Here is a 24,847-nt window from a genome sequence, read left to right as displayed (position 1 = left end):
GGAAGAAGCCTATTGATTTTGAGGTCAAAGGTCATCTTGAGGTCAAATTTCTAAAATTGTCATTTTTCATCTGATTTGCTTGAAATTGAACAGCATTTGCATATTGAGTCACTAAATTGGGAAATCAACTGTTTTTGAGGTCAAAAGGTCAAAGGTCAACTCGAGGTCAAACTTCTAAAATCATCAATTTTAATCTGACCAATCATCGATTTTCATCCGATTATGAGTGGATAGAAGTTGGTCCATGATAACATGGACCAACTTCTATCCACTCATCCCAACTCTCTCTCTTCCTCATATGTGGTGATTTCAACTGTCATCATGCCAACTGGCTGGGTGTGGGTCCCTCTCTCACCAGCCATGGCTCCTCAGCAAAGGACTTCTGTGACTCATTGGGACTGACACAATCTGTCAATTTCCCGACCGGATTTCAGTCAACGCAGCATCTTCTCTTCTAGATTTGGTTATGACAAACTTCTCTGCAAATGTCTGCTGCTCTTCTTCTGCTCCAATCGGTTCATCTGACCATATGCTTGTTAAAGTGGACATCTCTCTGACCATCTCTCTGACACTTATGGTGTCACCAAATAATAATTTCCCTGAAAATGGGACAATAAAGATTTATTTATTATTATTCACAGAGAGCCTCCTCAGTGTCGACGAGTCTGGCATTTCACTCAGGCTGACTGGCACGGTCTTCAAGCAGCCATAAATCATCTTCAAGCAGCCATCATCACCATTTCCTTTCACAACCCTTTTAGCTCTTTCATGATCCTCGATTCTGTATACAAAAAAAAAAAAAAAAAAAAATCATCTTGTCTGGTCTACCATCTCTACTGCCTCTGACATAAACTTATCCTGGAAATTTTTCCAAAGTAAATTGCTCTCTATCCTGCACTGATTTATCCCATCTCGTCTTCAGTTGTCATCCCCTTCCTCCCGTCCATGATACACGGAATATTGTGGTGAGGCAGTTGCCCTGAAACAACTTGCCTTCGCCTCCTGGAAGGTTAAGCCAACGGAAGGCAGTCTCATTTCCTTTCACAAAGTCCGGAACAAGTGTGTGTCTACCCTCAGGAGAGCCAGGAAACAATATCCCTCTTCTCTCAAGCCTGGCGTTGGCTTAGCGGTTAGGGTGCTGGCTTGGGATCCTAGGATCCTGGGTTCGAATCCCGGTCGATCGCTGAATTAACGCCAGGGGGGTTGACTCAGCCTGTCATCTTTCCGAGGTCGGCAAATTGAGTACCAGCTTGCTGGGATGAATGATCCCGGTGTGTACCCCGGTTTAGAATAGGTGCACCGTATCCCTGCACATCGTAAGAGCGTGACCAAGGGTTGGCGTCAGGAAGGGCATCCGGCCATAAAAACATTGCCTCAAACAGGGAACCATGATTGTCATGGGGCCCGCAAGGCTAACCCCCGCTCTAGCGGGGAAAATGGCCTTAAAACGACCATTCTTTTTTTTTGTTTAACCTGAAAATTAACGAGCAATTGCATTGTACATCACGGAATTGGAAAACCAACTATTTTGGGGTCAAAAGATCAATTCAAGGTCAAACTTCAAATATCAATTTTCATCTGAAAAATCATCAATTTTAATCCGATTTACCAGAGCTTTGATTAAGATCGTCTATTTTTATCTTAATAAAATGGACAATTTGATGCATTCATGGCAACTTTTTCTTTTGGAGAGAGGTGGATTTTGCAAGTATCGTGCCCTGCATGACGACGTCTTGTTGTGTTATTGTTGCGGGTCGACTTTTGAAATATGTACCCATTGGTCAGACAGCCACCCACATTTGTCGCTTGAATACACAACAACAACAACAACAACAACATGCATTTTAAGGCCATTTTCCCTGCTAGAGCGGGGGTTATCCAAACTCGCTGAATGTCACTTGTCGCTTGAATCCACCCACTAAATTGGGAAACAAAATAATATCCAGACAAAATAATATGGCTGTCATCTTGGTTTTCTGGTGGGTCTAAGACATCAGACCTGTTGGCATCTGCTGATTATACACTGCCCGGGTTTGTTGCATCAGATTTCCATTGGCTTTGTTTGGGCCGAGTGTTACTCACGATGATGAACCCTGAAAAATCTAATCGATGTTGGATAAAATTTATTAGCAAGGCTTAATGAAGCCCGTCAACATGCACGGTACGTGCCTCCATAAAAAAATACCGTCATGTAATTTTTGAACAGCCCCATATTGGGGTTAAACAATCCGTGACCGTGTGATAAATCAGCTGGTTGTGATAAAACCGTGGGGAGGCTGTCATGGATGCGAGGCATCGAGTTAATCTTTTAACAGTGCATTTAATGTGCGTTTCCAAATCTCGCTGTTAATCTTTTAAGAGTGCTTTAAATGCGCGTTTCCCAATCTGCCCTTTGCCGGATTTTGTCGCAGGTTTTCACCACATTGCGGTCATTTTTGTTTTGCTTATCCAAAGTTGCCTTGAGGGAGGGCATCGAGTCAACTACAAGGTGTGGACTGGCATAGCATGCAAATCAGGCAAGGCAGGCAGATTACCCCTCCCTGAAGGTTACGACTTCGAAGACTAGCTCAATTTCCAGATAATTTCTGGCCAATACCAGCCAATTGACTCATTATTAGGCCACCAGGATAGACTTAACCCAATGTTGTCATTATAATATTCGCCAAAATTTAAATTGATCCATGCCTCGCACAATAACAATTCCTACATCATTGCTGAACCTGTTAAGAAACTTATCATAGAGAAGAATGAAAACACTTCTACATGAGTATGGATATTTACACATACACATACAACACCAAGATTGAAGTGACATCATTATATGTAACATTACTCTCCCCGTAATCCAAGGTTATATTTTTTGGGACCACCGAGAATGAAAATATTTTTTTGTCTCGGTTGTCTAAAAGTGCGCTTGATGAGATTTGCCACCAACATGATGTATTTTTACATGCTCGGCTGACCCATGTTATATCGTTCCTGCGTTGCAGTGGTAAGCTAGCTGTCTTCACGGTGCTTTGTGAACTCTATCAGATGTCCCTCAAACGAGACCCCATATACCTTGAGGTAATTTTCCTTCCAAGCTGTCTCTCAACAAACCTGTTTCATGTTGCCTTTTCTGGACCACATGTCAAAGAAAAATCATAAATTAGATGGAAACTTAATCTTACCCTTGGACTTCATGTGTTTTTGACAGTACCTGGACCGTATAGGTCAGCTATTCTTTGGTGTGCCTCCAAAACACACAGATCCCTATGGTGGCATCATAGGTAAGGAATCATCAATTATGATCGACACTATTTATCTATTTATTATGTGTGTATAAGTTGGTGTAAAACCCTGGTGTTGGCTTAGCGGCTAGGGTGCCAGCTTAGCATCCTAGGATCCTGGGTTTGAATCCTGGTCGATCGCTGAATTAACGCCAGGGGGGTTGACTCAGCCTGTCATCCTTCCGAGGTCGGCTAATTGAGTACCAGTTCACTGGTAATTCCCTGCTTGTCGTAAAAGGCGACAAACAGGGTTGGCGGCAGGAAGGGCATCCGGCCGTAAAACATTGCTTCAAAAAGGGGACCAACAAAAACAACAACAACCACGGTGCCCGAAAAAGGCCAATCCCCGCGAAAAATGGCCTCTAAAGGTTTTTTTTATTTTTTTATGTGTGTATAAGTAGTATTTTTTGTCTGTCTGTCTGTCAATCGATAGAATTGGCCCCACCGGTAGTAACCCAATCATATTTCATAACGTTGGAATCCTCTTTGCGAATCGAGATGCAAGAAAATATTTTCAAACCTTCGGGGGGGAGGCCCAAATTTGCGTTATATAAAAGAACAACATTTTATATATATATATATATATATATATATATATATATATATATATATAGATTCAAGATTCAATATTTTATTACCACATCAACTTGACAGTTGTTAAGAATTTGAGGTAGTGTGCTCTCAAAGACAAAAAAATATATACATTAATGGGGCATGGTAAACATCCAAACATTCAGTGGTCGTTGTATACATTATAAAGTGCAACAAAAAACCATACATTAATAAAGCATGGTAAACATCCAAACATTCAGTGGTCATGGTATACATTATAAGGTGTGTATAAGAGCATTTAAAATGGCCTATAGCTCAAGTGCCAAGTGCATTATAACCTCATGAGTAGTTAATAATTACAGGAGTGATACTGTGCATTCAGAATGCGGATGGCAGTAACATAGGGTACCGTTCCTGAACCTTGAGCTTCTGACCTTGAGGGCTCGAGTCTTTTCCCTGAGGGTAGGAGTTCGAACAGGGGGTTGGCTGGATGAGAAGCGTCCCTCAGGATATTCAGCCCAACCCTCTGCATTCGGGATTCGTGGATATAGGAGAGAGAGGGCAGGTCAGTTCCAATGATTTTGGAGGCTGGACGTATGACTTTGTCCAGCTCCTTTTTTCCTGGGCCGTAATACTGCTGAACCAAACAGTTATTGAGAAGGTAAGTGTGGATTCAATGACAGCACGATAAAACTGGAGCATGCCCTCCCTTGACACCCTGAACTTCCTGAGTTGCCTCAGAAGGAATAGTCTCTGGTGGGCCCATTTTATGATAGAGTTGGTGTTATCCTCCCACTTTAGAGAGGAGGAGATGGTGGTGCCGAGAAACTTAAAGTTACACACCTGCTCCACCACCTGGCCGTTGATCACCAGAGGCGAAAGCTCCATCCCATCCCTCCTGAAGTCCACAACCATCTCTTTGGTTTTGTGATGGACAGCTGTAGATTGTTGTTGTGACACCAGTTGACCATGAGGGAGATTTCGGCATGGCAGGTTGCTTCATCACCAGAGGAGATGAGGCCCACAACTACACATATATATATATATATATATATATATATATATATATATATATATATATATATATATATATATATATATATATATATATATATATATATATATATATATATATATATATATATATCGAAGATTATTTATATTGTATTAATCATTACATTATTATTATAGTATTGCCTGCTAAATTAAATGTGATGAATTCATTGGAATTATACATATTACCTGGCTCTCTTTTTCTAAACTCTAAAATTCCTTCCACAGAACATGCTTCTTTTGCGTGATTATTGCGTCGAATGAACCTTGTTTCATGGTGTGTGTGTGTGTGTGTGTGTGTGTGTGTGTGTGTGTGTGTGTGTGTGTGTGTGTGTGTGTGTGTGTGTGTGTGTGTGTGTGTGTGTGTGTGTGTGTGTGTGTGTGTGTGTGTGTGTGTGTGTGTGCGCTCAACTTCAAAAGAAACATCAAATCTTTAGAAGAACACTCATTGAAATACTCCACGCAAAAATGAAAAATATTTGAACACAGAGGTAAAGTTCAGCTATCTTTACTAAACACATGTCAATAAACAAGAGGTTGCCTCAATCACAAAAAACAAAAAGCATGAACATCACAAGGGGTGGTGCAACAAAAGTCACAGCATTGCAACACAAAGGCACGCACCTGCATACACAGGAATGGACACAACACTAACAGTCAAGGACAGAATGACAGCAGTCCTCAATATTGTGTGTGTGCTCCCTGAGCTGTGATGCAGGCTGTACACCTCCGACACATACTCTGTACCAGGCGTCTGATGCGGTCCTTGGGAAGTCTGTCCCACTCCTCCTGCAAGCCTTGAATGCGCATTTGCCGATTGACAGTCGTTGATCTCCTCGATGCAAGATGTCGACCAAGCTCATCCCATAAATGCTCAATGGGATTGAGGTCAGGGGACTAAGGCATCCAAGGCATCACTTCAACACCCTGTTCCTGGAGGAAGTTGGTGGTCAGGCGAGCAGCATGGGGTCGAGCGTTGTTCTGCTGGAAAACTGTGATGTCAGGATGAGCCAAGAGAAATGGCAGCAGATGAGGTCTCAAAACTAAATTGACATAATGCTGACTAGTGAGATTGCCTTCGATGACGACCAGAGGTGTCCTGAAACGGGTGGAAATGCTGGCCCATACCATCACACTAGGTCCTCCCCAACGATTGATCTGGCGAATACAGCATGATGCATACCTTTCCCCACCTCTGCGCCATACCTGTTGACGCCCATCAGCAGCATGGAGGCAAAATCTAGACTCGTCACTGAACATGACTGCACTCCACTGTTGCTGTGTCCAGCGGCGATGCTGCAGACACCATCTTAGTCTGTTCCGCCGATGCACTGCGTTCAACACTGGACCTCTGAAAGGACGTCTTGCCACCAGGCCCCGACTTCTCCAGCGCCTCCGCACAGTAGAGACACTGATGCGGTTGTTGTGGTGACTTTTTGTCACTGCAGCTGTTTGCGGCGCAGGGCGGGAACGATCGCGAAGATGCTGCAGCACAATCCAGCGGTCTTGGTTTCTGGTGGTTAACCGTGGTCTTTCTCTTCGTGGATCATCATTCACAGTTCCAGTTTCACCGTAACGCCAGGCCAGGTTGGAAATATTGCAGGCTGTGAGCAACCAAGACGTTGGGCAATTGTTCGCTGGCTTACACCAGCCTCAAGCATCCCAATTCCCGTTAAACATTGTTCAGATGTCAGGCGTGGCATCTGAATTTTCTTGTTTTTTTCCCTATCAGAAGCCTCTAGAGTGACTTATAGACAGTAGTGAATGAATCTCTAACCACGAGAACTGAAGGATTTTATTACGAGGGTCAATATTTAAAGGGAAAGATCCCAATACACAACCACTCAAGCATGCCATTGTTGATCAACCAGGTGATTGAAGTGAAGTTCCCGTTACATAATCAGCCATTACAATTGAAGAAACGTGTTTGTAAAGCTGCACATTTTCAAAAAATGAAAGTGATTAGTTTCTTTTGATGATCAGTTTATATATATACACCACCGGTCAAAAGTTTTTGAACACCTTAATTTTTCCAGTTTTTATTGAAATTTAAGCAATTCAAGTCCAGTGAATAACCTGAAATGGTACAAAGGTAAGCAGTAAACTGCTCGAGGTAAAAAAAAATAAAAAGCTAAGGTTAGCAAAAACGGGAAAATAATGTAAATTGCACAATTATATTGTAAAAAAGGCCTTCTTCAGGGAACAAGAAATGGGTTAACAACTTACAGCTGTTCTGCAGCAATGTAAGTAAATGATGCCTTGAAAGTTGATGCAAACAATTCCGACAGGTGTCCCAACCTCTGCTGATTACTTGATTACAAACCCCCTGTCTGTATAAAAGCAGTATTGGAACAGACTGTTATTACACCCTCTGAAGCATTATTTGGACAATATTGCACTGCAGGAAGTAGTATATTGCTATCATAATGGTGAGAAAAAGGCAATTAACAATGGAAGACAGACAGACTATTATAACCCTTAAAAGTGTAGGTCTTTCCTTTAGAGAAATTGCAAAGAAAGCCAAGGTGTCAGTGAGTACAGTTTCCTACACCGTCAAAAGGCACTTGGAAACTGGAGGAAACTCTGACAGGAAGAGGTCTGGCAGACCCAAAGCCACAACAGAATCAGAAGACAAGTTTCTGAGAGTCAACAGCTTGCGTGATAGGCGGCTCACAGGACAACAGCTTCAAGCACAGCTTAACACTGGTCAAAGTAAGCAAGTCTCAGTTTCAACTGTGAAGAGAAGACTTCGAGCTGCAGGTTTGACAGGTCGAGTGGCAGTAAGAAAGCCATTGCTAAGATGGCAAATTAAGAAAAAGAGGCTTGCCTGAACCATGAAGCACCGCCAGTGGACTACTGAAGACTGGAAGAAGGTCTTATGGACCGATGAATCAAAATTTGAAATCTTTGGTTCATCACGCAGGGTTTGGTACGCCGCCGAGTAGGCGAAAGGATGGTTCCTCAGTGTGTGACACCAACTGTCAAACATGGAGGAGGAAGCGTGATGGTCTGGGGCTCTTTTGCTGGATCCAGAGTCGGCGACTTGCACAGAGTGACTGGCACCCTGAACCAAAAGGGCTACCACAGCATTTTGCAGCGCCATGCAATACCCTCTGATATACGCCTAGTTGGTCAGGGGTTCATCCTACAGCAAGATAATGACCCTAAACACACCTCCAGGTGATGTCAAAACTACCTTCGAGGAAAAGAATAAGACGGTTGGCTTCAAATCATGGAATGGCCAGCACAGTCTCCAGACTTAAACCCCATCGAGCTGGTTTGGGATGAACTGGACAGAAGAGTGAAAGCAAAGCAACCTACAAGTGTACCACATTTGGGGGAACTTCTGCAACAGCGTTGGGAAGAACTTCCCGAACAATATTTGATTTCCATTGTAGAAAGAAAGCCACGAGTGTGTTCAGTGGTTATATCTGCAAAAGGTGGCTACTTTGCTGAGTCAAAAATTTAAATTAAATTTTGAGAAACGAAATGATTCTATTATTTCTTTCTTTATCTCCAATTGTTTATTTGTTCTATGCTTCATTTCAGAGAACATTGAGACATTAAACTGCGTAAAATTCAATAAAAACTGGAACAATTGAGGTGTTATATAACTTTTGACCGGTCGTGTATATATATATATATATATATATATATATATATATATATATATATATATATATATATATATATATATATATATATATATATATGTATATATATGTATATATATATATGTATATATATGTATATATATATATGTATGTATATATATATATGTATGTATATGTATATATGTATATGTATGTATATATATATATGTATGTATATATGTATATATATATATATATGTATATATATATATATATATATATATATATATATATATATATATATATATATTCCACTCCAGCTTCTGGAATTCTGCAGGAGAGATGCGGCACCAAACAACAACAACAACAGGCATTTTAAAGGCCATTTTCCCTGCAAGAGCGGGGGTTAGCCTTGCGGTCCCCATGACAATCTTCTCCATTTTGCCCTATTTTCTGCATCACCCCTTGTTAACCCCCTTGCCTGCATTTCTTCTTCGACCATCTTTAGCCAAGTCTTTCTAGGTCTTCCCCATCCTCTACTTCCTTCCACATTCATTTACATCACTCTTCTCAACTAGTCCGTGGGCTGAGTAGGGTTTACATGCACCCCCCCCCCCCCCCCCCCCACAACTTAACTTCCCGGGTATGTCCATGTACCCCCCACCATAGGGGTTAGGAAAAACCATGTTAACAGAAAAAAAAAACTCACTCCCTCATATTTTGACTTCTGGTGACCTCATTTGCATATAACACATATCATTGTAAAGAGTGTCCCAGGACAAACATTTTGAGGGGTCATATGCAACCATAGGATGACTAGGTAAGAAGTTATGGCCATTTGAATTTCGCCTACCCCTAATTTTCGGAAATCACTGACACGGGGGGGGGGGGGGGGGGGGGGGGGGTAACATCAAAATATGCGTGGGAGGTACCTTGGGAATGAGTTTTTTTTTTCTGTTAACATGGTTTTTCCTAACCCCTAGGGTGGGGGGTACATGGACATACCCGGGAAGTTAAGTTGTGGGGGGGGGGGGGGGTGCATGTAAACCCTACTCAGCCCACGGACTAAACCAGTCACTTTCATCCTTCCTCAACACATGACCAAACCATCTCAAGCTGTTTCTCTTCACAGCATCCATCACAGGCTCCATTCCCATCATCTTTCGCAATGCATCATTTGTCTTCCTCTCTCTCAACGATACTCCACACATCCACCGAACCATTCGCATTTCCACCCTTTCCAGCCTTCGTTGCTGCTCTACGTTCATTACCCATGTCTCGCTCCCATAAATCATAACACTTCTCACACATGCAGCATACACCTTTCCCTTCAGCTTCAACGACACTCCCCTCCTCGTCAGCACGCTACTCAGTTCCCAAAACTTCTTCCATGCACATCTCACTCTAGCAACCATTGCCGAGTCTGATCCAGCTTCTCCATTCAGCATGTCTCCTAGGTAACAAAATGTTTTCACACCTTCCAGCTTCACGCCGTCTCCAAGATCCAACTCAACATTTCCTCCATCTGCAGCTCCCTCTGTGCACACCTTACACTTGAATGTAGCTGCCACACTGGTTAATGACCCTCTCAAACCACTACATTTTTGATGAACCCACTCAGCGCACATTGTACATTGAATTGAGTTCACTCTGACACCCTTCCTGCACATAGCACATGGCCACTTCCCAGTTCTTTCCACCTCACCACATGCTTTACCACTTGCCATCACCTTTGTTTTTCCGATATTCACCTTCAGACCTTTCGTCTCCATACATTCCTTCCACTTGTTCATCTTCTCCTTCAGTCCATCCATACTTTCTGCAATCAACACCAGATCATCTGCATACAACAACTCCCATGGTAAACCCTCCTTTACGTTTCGAGCCAGCACCTCCACCACAGCTACAAATAGTAGTGGACTTAGTACCGACCCCTGATGCACTCCCACCTTCACTTCAAACTCACCACTGTTCCCGTCCTTCGTCCTTACAGCTGTGCGTGCTCTTTTGTACATTGCCATCACTACTCTGATCAACCATTCCTCCACTCCTAACTTCCTCAATGCCCATGTCACTACTTCATGTGGAACCCTATTGAATGCTTTCTCCAGATCAACAAACCCAAGAAACAACTTCTTCCTCTTCTCCATGTACTTCTCCTGCAACTGCCTCACAATAAAAAGCGCGTCTGTCGTTCCTCTTCCTGGCATAAATCCAAGCTGCATTTCGTCGATCTTCACTTTCTTCCTTATCCTCCTCTCCAACACCCTTTCCAATACCTTCATTCCATGCTCCAATAACTTTATCGCTCGATACGAGCCACAGTCCAGAGGGTCACCTTTCCCCTTGTATAGAGGGACGAGGGTACTCAGTTCCCAAGCCACTGGAATGCGGCCTTCTTTCACCACCAGATTGCAGATCTCTGTCATTCTCTTCACACCCCAATTTCCCGCTGCCTTCAACATATCTCCCACAACTCCCGTCGGCCCTCCCGCTTTTCTACTCTTCATTGCTTTAATCGCTTCCTCAACTTCCTTCTCGGTTATCTTCTCTGCCAGTCCTAAAAACTGCCTGAAGATGCGGCACCATTCTTCCATAATAGTCAATCAACTCACACCTGTTTGATGGAGGTGGAAAATGCTATCTCAGGTGTCGTTCCAGAACATCCCACAAATGCTCCATTGGGTTCTGATCTGGTGACTGAGAAGGCGACTGATGATGTATGGATACCATCAGTGTGATGCTCATCAAACCATTGGGCAATCACACGTGCTTTGTATATGGGAACGTTGCCATCTTGGAAGACACCTTCCCCGGCAGGAAAGAAATGCTGCAACACAGGGTGACGATTATCACTCTGTACCATTAAGTTGTGATTGGCATTGACCTTTCCTTCTAAGCTGTAAGGGAATGATGACTGCACCCATACCATGCCAGGAAAAAGTGCCGCACAACATTACCCCAACAGAACCTTTCACTGTGGGAACCAAGCACTCAGGGTTGTAGGGTTGCTCACCTGCTTTGCCTTGCACTTCAAATTAATGCATGGATATCATGATCCTGGAGTTTGTGCTTCCACCCACTGTTTCCCTTTGCTGATGTATTTCCCTCGGAGTTCCATGTTGATATCACCTTAAGACACCATTGCTCTGGATGTCTTCTCCACGATCCCAGCACAGCAGCATTCGTCAAATACACGCCAGTACGTAAGATGACCAGCCTATGCAGGGATGCAGCTAGTTGTTGAACTCGGGCTTGAAGTGTGCAACCCATCAGTGTCCTCGTACAGCACTCGTGTCCCTTCACTGGATTCTGGTTTGAATATGCAGTGCAGTCCATCAGGGTGAACTGCACACAGCCGAACCCTCTCTCACAACCTCCCTCAGTCATGCCCCCCGGCAAAGTGAGTTGTCCGTTTGGGGTTACATGTCACTCCATCCATCTTTTGCCCTCCTGAATCCAATGCAAGCCATCATGATGTTTTCTATGTTTCATACAAGGTCAACTAAGAGGACTGGCATCTAAATGTCTGCACTCTGTTGTCTCAGTCCAGCTTGTTCCATAACAAACCTCTGCTCGGTCAATGTCTCTTTCTTGTGCAAGTAGAACCCACAGTTCGTCTAAAGCACAGACATGTCCCCTTTTGTGTGCAAGTAGGACTTCAACCTTTAGCCTGCTCCTTGCTTTATCGGCTGCACATTCCTTTTCTCCATGCACACAGGCCAAAAAGCCGAGAGCTGTGGCCTTGAACACACCCATAAGAGCCCAGCCCAACTAGACTCCTTTGACATGCTGGACTATACTGAGGAATTAACATTCATTTTTTTAATCCACCTTTTACCACAGAACAAATAACTGAACTTGTACCAGCTTCACTTAAATCCACATTTTCATTACCTCTGCCACCAAAGGTGGATGAATATGAATGAATGATCGTTTTTAAGGCCATTTTCCCCGCTAGAGCGGGGGTTAGCCTTGCGGGCCCCATGACAATCATGGTTCCCTGTTTGAGGCAATGTTTTTATGGCCGGATGTCCTTCCTGACGCCAACCCTTGGTCGCCTCTTACGATGCGCAGGGATACGGTGTACCTATTCTAAATCAGGGTACACACCGTGATCATTCATCCCAGCAAGCTGGTACTCAATTTGCCGACCTCGGAAGGATGACAGGCTGAGTCAACCCCCCCTGACGTTAATTCAGCGATCAACCGGGATTCGAACCCAGGATCCTCGGATCCCAAGCCGGCACCCTAACCGCTAAGCCAACACCAGGCGTTATGTTTTAACCCCTGTCTGTCTGTTTGTCTGTCCGTCTGTGAACAAAATATCTCAAAACGTTGTGTACGGATTCGGACGAAATTTGGCAGAGAGGTAGCGCATGTGATAAGGACGAAATGATTAGATTTTGGTGAAGACCCGGATTCGGATCCGGCTACTAGAATTTTTAAAGTGATTCTTCACCATTGGGAGAGGGCCAAAAACGATACACAGCAGGACATCTCAAAGTTATGGATGGATTTGGACGAAACTTGTTGGACAGGTTGTGTGTGTGACAAGGAAGAATCGATTCAATTTTGGTGAAGATCCGGATCCGGATCCAGCTTGTAGAAGTTTTTAAGTGATTCTTCACCATTGAGTGATACGGCCAACCAGGCAGAGGTATGCTTTCTACTGAGTGCCATTCTAGTTTAAAATGGTATGCTATTTTGTAACAATATTTATATGTATTTTTATATATATAAATATATATATATAGAAATTCAAAAAGTAGGAAAAATAAGAAACACTAAAACCAGATAACAAGCCAAGTGGAACGTAACTCGAAGGAACAAGTGGAACGTAGCTGTATATATGCACCTGGTTCCTATGGTAGAATAGACTCCTTTTATAATTATTATTTTTATTTGAAAGTTTGGTAAAAGCAGGATATAGTATAAAAAAGCGAGAGGTTGAAAGTAATCATGAATTTGGCATTTGCCTAAAATGTCCATAAACGAAAATATCCCTGAACAAAAGTCTGCCGGCGCAGCCTTGCTCTGCTCACAATGGGTCACATGACCCAAGACAAAGGGGGTTTACACTCGAACTGGTTGCTAGGCTATGCTGACAAGGGCCTCTTCCACTTATTATTTTATTATCTTTGCTGTACTTACATTATTACTACTAGGGTGTGCTCGTACGTGGGTGCAAAAAAACATGCGTGCAAACAACAACAACAAAAAAAAACTTTGAAACCACGTGGCAGTAACGACCACAGAACCCCCCCCCCTCTATTTACATGAAATGGTTTGGTCCATTCGCAAAGCCAAAGCGAACGGCTTGCGAGTACGGTAGAACCCCCCCCTCTATTTACATGAAATGGTTTGGTCCATTCGCAAAGCCAAAGCGAACGGCGAACGGCTAAATCGCCATAGCTCGGTAACTACTTCTCCGATTAATATGAAACCTTGAAAAGGCACATCCTCAGGTCCCCAGCAATATACCTGGCAAGTTTCAAGTATATCGGACCGGTAGTTGTCGAGAAACAGCGGTCACAGACAAACACACACACACACACAGACACACAGAGATTACTGGAATTATAGATAGATAGCTGTAAACGTTTAAATAAAGAGCTCATTCTAATGGCTAATTCTTCATTTACTCGAGTTTACAGGAACTTGCAGAATGCAACCACAATTCACTTTCTTTTTTTGTATACAAGATCGAGGCTCGTGAAAGAGCTAACATTAATCACACAAAAAGTCAAACCGACACAAAAAACAAAATAAGGGGAGCAGTAGACAAGATGGGGAGAGAGGGGGAAGGACACAAACACAACATTTGAGAGCAGGGACATCGAGAGAACTGTGGGAGGGAGAGGGCTTGGGGGCGAGGTGGGAGAGGTATAAAACATGTGGACACTGCAAGGACTTCCAGGAAAGAAGTTGGAATTTCAAAAAAAGTGTATCTGGGGTGAATTAGCGGGGTTAGAAAAGATCAAGGTTTTGGATGGGGGGAGATGAGAGATGGTGGTGAACAGCTGTTTTAAAGACCTGGAGGGAGGAGTGGGATTGAAGGGAGTGGGGGAGTTTGTTCCAGAGGGTGGAGAAAAGGGGAATGAAGGAGTGAAGGTGAGCAGAGAGCCTAGATTTTGGCAGTTTAACCATAAGAGGGTTGTTGGCAGATCTTGTGCGACCTGTATGAATATTTGGGGGACAGAGCACAGAGAGAGCTGGGGGAGCAAGGCCAGAGAGGAGTCGGTAGAAGACAGAAAGACCACCAACCTGCCTGCGGTGAGTGAGTGAAAGGCCCTCGGAGTTCGCTTCATCGCAGGAGATTCCAATGATTCTGAAAATCATCAAATATATAAAGTTTTTATTTATTTTGCACGTTGGGTGCACCTGAGTATTTTGCTTGCTGTCTGCAAGCATGCCCCACTAGTATATATACAGTGCCTTCAGAAAGTATTCACACCCCTTGACTTTTTTCACATTTTGTTGTGTTGCAGCCTTTGTTGTGTTGAAGACCTTTTCTGGTCTTCATCAATGATCTCGCTGACTCTCTTGAAAATCCTCTCTATCTCTTTGCTGACGACTCTACTCTCTGTCGCTCCATTCCTCATCCCTTAGATCGGCAGTCTGCAGCCTCCTCACTCTCTACAGACCTGGACAAAATCACAGACTGGGCAAACAAATGGAACATGTCTTTCAATCCTGATAAATCTCACACTCTTACGATGTCTCTCCGAAAAGACCGACTGGAAAACCCTCCCATCCACTTTCTGAATAATCCTCTCCAAGAAGTTCTGTCACTCAAGCTTTTGGGTCTCACTATTTGCCATGATCTTTCCTGGGGAAAACCACATTTCAAATCTGGCCTCCAAAGCCAGTCGCCGACTGGGCATCCTCCGTCGTGCGAAGTCCTTCCTTGGCACACCTGAGCTCCTCACCACATACAAGGCTTTCATCCGCAGCTCTATGGAATACTGCTCTCCCCTCTGGTCTGGTGCTCCTGCCTCACACCTAGCCCGTCTTCACGCTGTTGAAACCAAAGCGTTCAGAATCATTGGAATCTCCCGCGATGAAGCTAACTCCAAGGGCCTTTCACTCACTCACCGCAGGCAGGTTGGTGGTCTTTCCGTCTTCTACCGACTCCTCTCTGGCCTTGCCCCCCCAGCCCTCTCTGGGCTCTGTCCCCCAAATATTCCTACAGGTCGCACAAGATCTGCTTGCAACCCTCTTATGGTTAAACTGCCAAAATCAAGACTTTCTGCTCACCTTCACTCCTTCATTCCTCTTTTCTCCCGCCTCTGGAACAAACTCCCTCACTCTCTTTAATCCCACTGCACCCTCCAGGTCTTTAAAACAGCTGTTCACCACCATCTCTTATCCTCCCCCATCCAAAACCTTGATCTTTTCTACCCCCGCTAATTTCGGTCCCCTTGTGTTTTATACCTCTCCCCCTCGCCCTCCCCCTCCCACGCCTCCTGCCCCCAAGCCCTCTCCCTCCCACACTTCTCCCTGCTCTCAAATGTTGTGGTTGTGTGCTTCCCCTTCTCTCCCCATCTTGTCTTCCGCTCCCTCTTTTTGTGTGTTTTGTTTGTCTGGTTGATTTGTTTGTGAAATAAATGCTAGCTCTTTCACGAGCCTCGATTCAGTATACAAAAAGCCTGAATTTAAAATGGATTAAATTGAGATTTTCTTTTTTCTCACTGATCTACACACAATACCCCATAATGTCAGTGGAGTTTTTTAATATTGTTTTTTATAAAACATTTTCTTATAAAATGAAACACACAATTATCTCATTTACATAAGTATTCAACCCCCTGAGTCAACACTTCATAGAAGCACCTTTGGCAGCGATTACAGCTTCGAGTCTTCTTGGGTATGTCTGTATCAGCTTTGCTCATCTGGATTTGGGGAGTTTCTCCCATTCTTCCTTGTGGATTTGCTCAAGATCTGTCAAGTTTGATGGGGAGCATTGGTGAACAACAATCTTCAAGTCTTTCCTCAGATTCTCAATGGTGCTTGAGTCTGAGCTTTGGCTGGGCCACTCAAGGACTTTCACTTTTTTTTTTCTGAAGCCATTCCAGTGTTGCTTTGGCTGTAAGCTTAGGGTCATTGTCCTGTTGGAATGTAAATCTTTGCCGCAGTCGAAGGTCTTTTGCACTCTGAAGCAGGTTCTTCTCAAGGATTTGCTTGTATTTGGCTCCATTCATTGTTCCCTCTATTATTACAAGTCTCCCAGTCCCTGCCACTGAAATTCATCCCCAGAGCATGATGCTGCCACCACCATGCTTCACGGTAGGGATTAGACGGGCCATGAGCTATGCTCGGTTTCTGTCAGCCTTAGGCGTTTGCTTTGCAATCAGGCCATATGGTAGAGTTCAATTTTCGTCTCATCAGACCACAGAATATTTTGCCTCATGCTCAGTCTTTTACGTGCCTTTTTACAAACTCCAGGTGTGCTGGCATATGCATTTTCTCAGGAGTGTCTTCCGTCTGGCCATTCTCTCACAAAGCCCAGATTTGTGAAGTGCTGCAGAGACTGTTGTCCTTCCGGCAGGTTCTTCCATCTCAGCCAAGGAACTCTGTAGTTCTGTCAGAATGGTCATTGCGTTCTTGGTCATCACCCTGACCAAGGTCATTCTTGCCCGATGGCCCAGTTTGGTGAGACAGCCTGCTCTTGGAAGAGTCTGTGTAGTTCCATATTCTTTCCATTTCCTAATGGTGGAGTTGACTGTGCTCTTGGGAACTTTCAACACTCTAGAAATTGTTTTATACCCTTCCCCCAATCTATGCCTCCTCACAATTCTATCTGGGAGTTCTACTGACAGTTCCTTGGACTTCATGGTAGAGTTTCTGCTTTGATATGAACTGTTAACTGTGGGACCTTGCATAGAAAGGTGTTTCTTTCTAAATCATGTTCAGTCAATTGAATTGGCCACAGATGGACTTCAATCAAGTTGGAGAGACATCTCAAGGATGATAAAAGGAAAATGGTTGTACTTGAGCTCAATTTGGAGTGTCATAGCAAAGGGGTTGAATACTTATTACTCAAGACCGTTCAGTTTTTCATTTTTAATTGATTTGTAAAAATTTCTTTAAAAAAAGAATTCCACTTTTACATTATGGGGTATTATGTGTAGATCAGTGATAAAAAAATCTCAATGCAATCCATTTTAATTTCAGGCTGTAACACAACAATTGTGAAAAAAGTCAAGGGGTGTGAATACTTTCTGAAAGCAGTGTATATTGATGGTGGACACGAGGTCATAGCTTCCACCTGGACAGTCACAAGTTTAATGACAGATTGTTCTTAGAGACCATACGCCGTACCCCGGGAAAGCCTAACAGATATTTTCTTCGTTTTTCCGACGTACAGGAGCTCCAACAAGATCTGTTGTTGATTTTTCTAACAAGATTTTCCAAGTTGCAAAATTCAATTCTCATTGAATCATAAGTAATACACAAATGTAAAGGTCTAGCCTTGCGCTAGACTTAACGCCATAATAATGAACCAGATACAACACCATCTTACTACACCGTCATTTTACTCAATACGTTATCCCGACACCAAGCATCTGGCATTCAGACCATCGCCTATGGACATCAGATAGAATCAGATTCATGGTTTATGTTGCTCCACTGCCGTCAGCGAGTCGACGGGACAGGTTGAGAGCTGGATACTGGGATAACGTGCACGTCCGTAGAGCCTAGCGCTACACGTAATGACGTCCCAGTGATAAAAGCGTGACAGAGGGATGGATGGATGTATAAATCCAGCTACTTTAATATGCTGTATGTATACATTTTTCTGCCTTGTTCTCTTCCTGTCTTAGTTCTTCTTTTACTGTAAAGTGTCTTGAGGTGTCTTATTATGAAAGGTGTGCTCCATAATGTTTTTTAAAACTTTTGCTGTATTATTATTATTATTACTACTATTACCACTATTACCTGGGATATCAAAAAGTGACAAGAAGAAAAGCTGATGGATCAGATGTAAGACTGTATATATTAAATAACGTGTTGGGTCAAAAAACAAAAACTGAAATGCAAAAAAAAAAAGGACACGTCCAAAAGAAAGGAAGATCATTGAACAACAAGAATTACAAATTGAAGTTGTAGAGGTCATCACAATTGAGAAGCCTATTGATTTTGAGGTCAAAGGTAAACGGTCATCTTGAGGTCGGATTTCTAAAATTGTCATTTTTCATCCGATTGACTTGAAAATTGAACAGCATTTGCACATTGAGTCATTAAATTTGGAAACCACCTATTTTTGAGCTCAAAAAGTCAAAGCTCAACTTTATGTCAAACTTCCAAAATCAATTTTCATCTAAAAAAAAATCATCAATTTTCATCTGATTGACTTGAAAATATAACAGCATTTGCATAGTGCCTCACTGAATCGGGAAACCAACTATCTTTGAGGTCAAAAGGTCAAAGGTCAACTCAAGGTCAAACTTCTAAAATCGTCAATTTTCATCTAAAAATCGTCACTTTTCATCCTATTGACCCGAGCTTTGATCGAGATCGTCAAGTTTATTAATCTTGATGAAATGGACAATTTGATGAATCAATGGCAACCTTTTTGGGGATGGAGGGAGGGGTGGATTTTGCAAGTATCGTGCTCTGCATGACGTCTTCTTGTTTGTTTGTTGCTCTCATTTGCAGGTAACCTTCTGAACAGCCTCATTGGAGGCGATGAAGAATACAGTGAGACCGAGTCGCTGGATACCAATATTGAACTGGACTAACAGGTCGTGTTGTGCATGGAATGTGAATCACAAGAAGAGAGAGCGTCCGCTGGCCTGGCAGTGCCTGATCATGTATCGAAGATGGCATACTGAGCTGCGATTCGTACGCTGGGCCGTTGCAAAATCTCGACAACCCAACTACAGCTGCCTGCATAACTACAAGCCTGACCATGTCTTGCAGCACATTGACTGATAATTTTATTTTCTTCCCTAATGCTGACTTCCCCCCTCACGGCCAAGCGCGTCTCCATTTTACTATCCTGATCTGATCCGTGAAACTCGGTAACACTTTCTCCGGCCGGATACGGGCCAAGCTGACACTGCCCAGATAATGGTGGCGTGATACGGTCATTTTGCTTTCATCGGTAGCGTGAGCATTTTGCTTCCTTTCGTAATAACCAAATGGCTGCGTGTTTAATGATCAAGGAACAGGTTTGGGAGTGTAAATTGGGTTTTGTTGTAATTTTCCCCAACCCTCTGCCAATTTTGTCTGTTAAATTGGAAAAGGGCAATTTGCTCCTACATTTGTCCATTTTTAAATCTGTTTTACAGATATGGGTTTTTTTTTTTTTTATGTTGATCTGTTGCTCAGAAACATGCATTAAGTTATGGGGTCGCCCACCGCCTCCCTCCCGAATCCTGGTAAAACCTGTTCAATCACTGGGGTGTAAAGTTTAGAGGTGCTGCATGCTTTCATCACTTTCATATGAAGTTTTGCTTTATCACGGTTCTTTGGATTTGTACAGCTATTTGCAACTTTACGCGACCACATGAGCCCCCGAGAAATAAACCTGTCGATCCCACATCCAGAGCCAAATTGAGTTAAGATGCAAAAAAGTAATCTTTCATGTTTGCAGACACCTTTGATGCTAATGGTAGTTCTGAACAAAAAGTTTGAGTTTATTTCCTGGTCTTTGTTTTGTGGGGGAACTGAATGGGTACTGAACTTCTGTTACCTCTTTATCCATAGTTATCGTGTGGAAAAACCTGCTTTCCTTCTCGGGCTCGTATGTGCAGTAAGTCTGTAATCTGGTTTTGTTTTGAGGATCCTGACATGTCTCTCCAAAGCATTTTTCATGGGATGTGAGATCATCATTAAATTTTCATCAAATTCCATACAACACTTTTAGTTTTGTTTTAAGGGGACACGACCTTGAGAGGGATGTTATTTACTGCGGTGCTGAATGAATCCACTTCTTTCATCCACCTTTTTTTGCATTTGGATGGGGTTGCGTCCTTTCTACTTTTCCTACTCTCACGACTGCATACCACGGTTGTAAAGATGTTCGTTTGAGGGTTGATGCTATATTGAACCAGGATTCTTCCTCTTTATGCCATTTTCCAAGCCTCAACCGAAGTTGGGGAATGCAAATGTTTGGTTTGTCTGTTTGACCAAAAATCAAAGTGGCTGTGAGAGGCGGGGGTAAAGGTAGGGTTGGGCCATGGGTGTTCTCCATTTCTAGTAGAATAAGATTTGATCATCAATCGATTTGCCTTCGTTATGCTTGTTTGCTAACAAGACCAGAAGATTTGTTTGACCAAGTGAAAATACAGAAACAGGAAGTAAAACAAACCATGCCAACCACAATCCTTATCATTTCTTCAACATGCATGAACACATTTCCTGTGACTGTGGCCTAATTCTCAGGGCATGGAGGGCTTGGTACCAGAGGCGCACGTGATAGCTTTGAAGTCGCTGATTAACTGCACAGGCTCCATTTTGACTTTGCTGATGGCGACTGAATTTTCCACACACACTCAATACGACGTGACATCGAATTAAGTTCAGACATCTTCTGGTGTCTGCAATAGCATTTCTAAGTTGCTAGGAGTTAGGGGTTGCTAGGGCCAGGAGTTAAGGGAAGGAGCTAGGGCTAGGAGTTAGGGATCTTTGTTTCTTTCACATTTCTTTCTACTTTTTCACATTTCTCCTTATTCATTCGAATTCTTGCTTGTTCATTCTTTCTCTCTTTATTCATCTATCTGTCCAAGGAGAAGTGAATTCTTGCAGAAAAATTTCTGTAAGGTTCACTTAGCTGCACCTGGATGGGTTTTTGAGGGTTGTGGAGAAGCGGCTGAAACCCGAATCCTATCCAGGTTCCTCCTGATGACTCCATCTTTGCACTTTGCTTATTCGGGTTCCTTCTGATGACTCCAACGGCAAGACAAGCTGAACCTGTTTGGGAACAGCTGTCGGTGAAGTCATAATAACTAGAACGACACTCGGTATAGCGCATACCTGCGCCAGGCTAAACGGTTTACCTGAACAAAAATCTAACCGGCTTGTTCTTGTCACCTGTCCAAATAATCCTCCAAGTTTTATCATAATCCGTCCACAACTTTTTGAAATATCATGCTGCATATCGTTTTTGACCCTATCTCTCAATTATGAAGAATGACTTTAAAAATTATAAAATGCTCGTATCGGAATCCGGATCTTCATTTTTGAGATATCCTTCTCAGAGACAGACAGGTGTGAAATATAATTGGAGATGTTATTTTATTTACAAGTTAATCCTAATGCTGTGGTGTTGAAAATGGAATTGTTCCTTTTATATCTCTCCCTCTGCGGTGCTCTACCCAAAGGCAGGTTCAGTGCTGCCACAGCAGCCCATGGCAGGAGTTGCACAGGGTGGTTTGCCTTTGATGTGCAATATTCAGGGCAGGAATGTTTGAATTTGATCAGGATTCCGGGGAGGACTCGCATATTCTTCGCGAAACACACTGGAGGATGTTTAATGTCCGCCAACTACTGCCAGTAGTGGGACATCCAGCTGTATGTAACTCAGTGATACATATACATTTGGAACTGTGTGATGTTTTCTGAATTTGGGACGTGTATTCTTTAATGTATGAATGAGCAAGTGGAACCTTGATGTCATATTTAAACTGATTAATGAATGTCATGCCTTCTAGAATTCCTGCTATTGACGTTCTTCATGCACCGTTGCATTGGTCCGTTGAAAAGTTGCTGATAAGCCCAGGCAAAGTGGGAAGTTCATTGGTTTGGGGCAGTCAGTTGAAGCTGCCTTTTCTTACAGTCTGGACTTGTCGTCACTCCGAGCTCTCTAACCAGGGGATTGCAGCTATGACTTTACCAGGGGCCTTGCAGACGGAGCATCTCGTGATGGAGCCGGAGCTTGTGCACGAAGCTCGAGAGACCATTTCTGCAGCCACAAGTTATCGGCTGCAGTTGCAGCAACGTCAAGCTGAGCTCGCCAAGGCTCGAGAGCAGGTAAATCGCTTCACTCGTATTGAACCCTTATAGAACACGCGAGCTTGATCCCTTCCATGCGGAACTCATTTCTGCCCATGTACAATAATGTAAAGGTATTCTAAACAAATGTTGTGAATGAAATTTGTTTAACTTGCAGTAGAATGAAAATTGTTCTTCAACTGATTAGTTTTGAAGTAAAAAAAATGGTATATTAGCAAAAGTTCCCCGTCTCCAGTGACATGGGAAAAGTTTAAATTAATCTATCAATTTAAATTATTTAATGGACTTTAAAAAAAACTAATTGTGTTGCACTTTTGGTTTCACTCTGAGCCAAAGCTCTGAGCTACTTATACTGCCCACCTTGAAATGGTGGTGCAACATTGGGTGGCAGAGGTTGGATTTGTCTGAAAAGAGGGCAAAACGTCACTTTTATATTGTTACTCCATGAAGATCTGTATTAAATCTACTTTAATCCAGATGTTCATGGTGATTTTAGAGATTATTGGAAGGGGCAATAAAGTAACTGGTGATATTGCATCAAGAAAAGTGAAATGAAGATTTAAAATAACCAGTGAGCACCTTTTCAAACACAATGTGGGAAGCGACCACCATAAACGGGAGACAGACAGACAGACAGACAGACGAACACATGGAGTCACCACGGTTTTTTATATATATATATATATATATATATATATATATATATATATATATATATATATATATACATATATATATATATATGTTACATTTATGGGGGTAGATGAGAGAATCCCATAGTAAAGGTAGGACTGTATAATTATAGCATGGACCATGGGCACGGAGGAGAAATCTCGATGTACTTAAGTTGGAAGACTGTAGCTTAAGATAGTTTGTGTCTTCACACGATGGCTGAAGCAGTGATAATTAGTTAGGGATTAAGGATAGTTTTCCCCAGTATGTGATATTCCCTTTGTGATTTTTCCCTTCACGTTTTGCTGACGAGGTCGGCCATGATAACTTCCATTGAACCACAACAACCGTCCACTGCAGGCTAGGCAGGTTCTCGGCAAGTAAGCCCCGCCTTAATGGACTTCATAGGCAGCCCCCTCCCATTAGAGGCAGAGAATCAGTGGGCGGTCAAGAAGGCCATGAGGCCACGCCCCAAAGTTCATGATTGGCCGACAGGACCATGGGGTGTTTTTGGAAAAGAGCTTTGCCATTGGTTGGTGTGATGTCATGGAGAAGCTTCTAGAGAGAAGAGTAGTGCGGTTTTTCTGGTGGGTCCGAGAAGAAGCTGGCCAGTTTTTGGTTGTTTGTGTGGTGTTCTGGAGGAGCAGGATGCTAGCGATTGTGTGCACTGTGGAGAGGTAGCAATCGGAAGGAGCATTGGGACTGCAGGGCTCACTCGGGAGCTTGGAGGAACCGAGGAGAGAGAGGGACCGTTTTCACCTCACTTCCTTGGCGCCTTATACACCGTTACCATCTTGTGCACTTTCCGAGCGGGAGGCTCTGAGCCTCGTCACCGCTGCCAACCTCGGAAAAAGGATCCATTTGGACCACCGATAAGTACCCGGCCGACCAAAGGGGATTTTATTTTATTTTATCTTTCCCCTGTGTGTCCGTTTTGAGTCCGAGTGTGGAGGTACCTCAGTTAGAATTTTAGGTTACCTCACCATTTATTTCGTCCATGATGTATTTTCATTAAATCATATTTGTTACATTTTCCTTGTCGCGTTTACTTGTTTGTGGTTTCAGAATAAACCCGTGTGTTCCGTTCAAGTAAACACTTCGCCTCTCTTCATTCCGTGCATGACCAAAATACCGCCATTTTTCGGGCAGCCGCCTCGGGGGTAAAACTGTCTCGGGTTATCCGTCACCCAGCGGTCTTAATCGCTGGTGACAGGACAATATATACCTATAAAAGGCAAACATTCTCTGTCTCTCTCTTTCTCACTCTCTTTGTTTGCATGTGGTCGATGCACAGCCACATATTTTAAGTTACAAACTTCAAACTCGGGGTACAACTATAACAAGGCTATGTGGCTGTGGCCTTATGTGGGGTGCTGGGGGGGGGGGGGTGTACATTCTCCATGTAAATGTGCACCATGTAGCACCACCTGCGGTGATGGCAGAGGGTATTATAATTTCCTTTTTTACATGGGCAACGCTGAGGTTAAAGCACTCTGTATGAGTAAATTTGTCCTCCTTCCTTCCTCTTCCCCTCTACCTTTTCCCCTCTCCTACCCCTCCCCCTCCCTCCACATTCCCCCCTGCCCCTCCACTTCTGCTCCCCTCCCCCTCCCCCTATAAATACCAGGTACTTCAGCTAGTATACACATATATATCTATATATAAAAAAACACAGTTTGTGTGTGTGTGTGTGTGTAATGTTACCAATAGACTCCTAAACGGAGAGGCTCACGTGCTTGCTATTTG

At 43.2% G+C, this 24,847-nt stretch overlaps 1 protein-coding gene across 2 annotated transcripts in view; it reads left to right on the top strand.

Moving 5' to 3' along the window:
* Window positions 1-20,333, top strand: part of GET4 (guided entry of tail-anchored proteins factor 4) — a 44,219-nt gene extending 23,886 nt beyond the window's left edge. Inside the window, exons 7-9 of one of the 2 annotated variants that reach the window (XM_078777988.1) lie at window positions 2,991-3,066; window positions 3,197-3,269; window positions 19,130-20,333. In XM_078777988.1, the coding sequence (XP_078634114.1) occupies window positions 2,991-3,066; window positions 3,197-3,269; window positions 19,130-19,212 (232 nt within the window). In that variant the 3' untranslated portion in view covers window positions 19,213-20,333. The remainder of the gene's footprint in view (window positions 1-2,990; window positions 3,067-3,196; window positions 3,270-19,129) is intronic. The other variant, XM_078777989.1, reaches the window with a different exon arrangement.
* The last annotated feature ends 4,514 nt before the right edge of the window (window positions 20,334-24,847 follow it).

This window comes from Myxine glutinosa, chromosome 5 (genome assembly GCF_964187855.1).
Source record: "Myxine glutinosa chromosome 5, kmMyxGlut1.1, whole genome shotgun sequence".
Taxonomy (NCBI): Eukaryota; Metazoa; Chordata; class Myxini; order Myxiniformes; family Myxinidae; genus Myxine; species Myxine glutinosa.
This window is presented reverse-complemented; position numbering and strand designations above follow the sequence as displayed.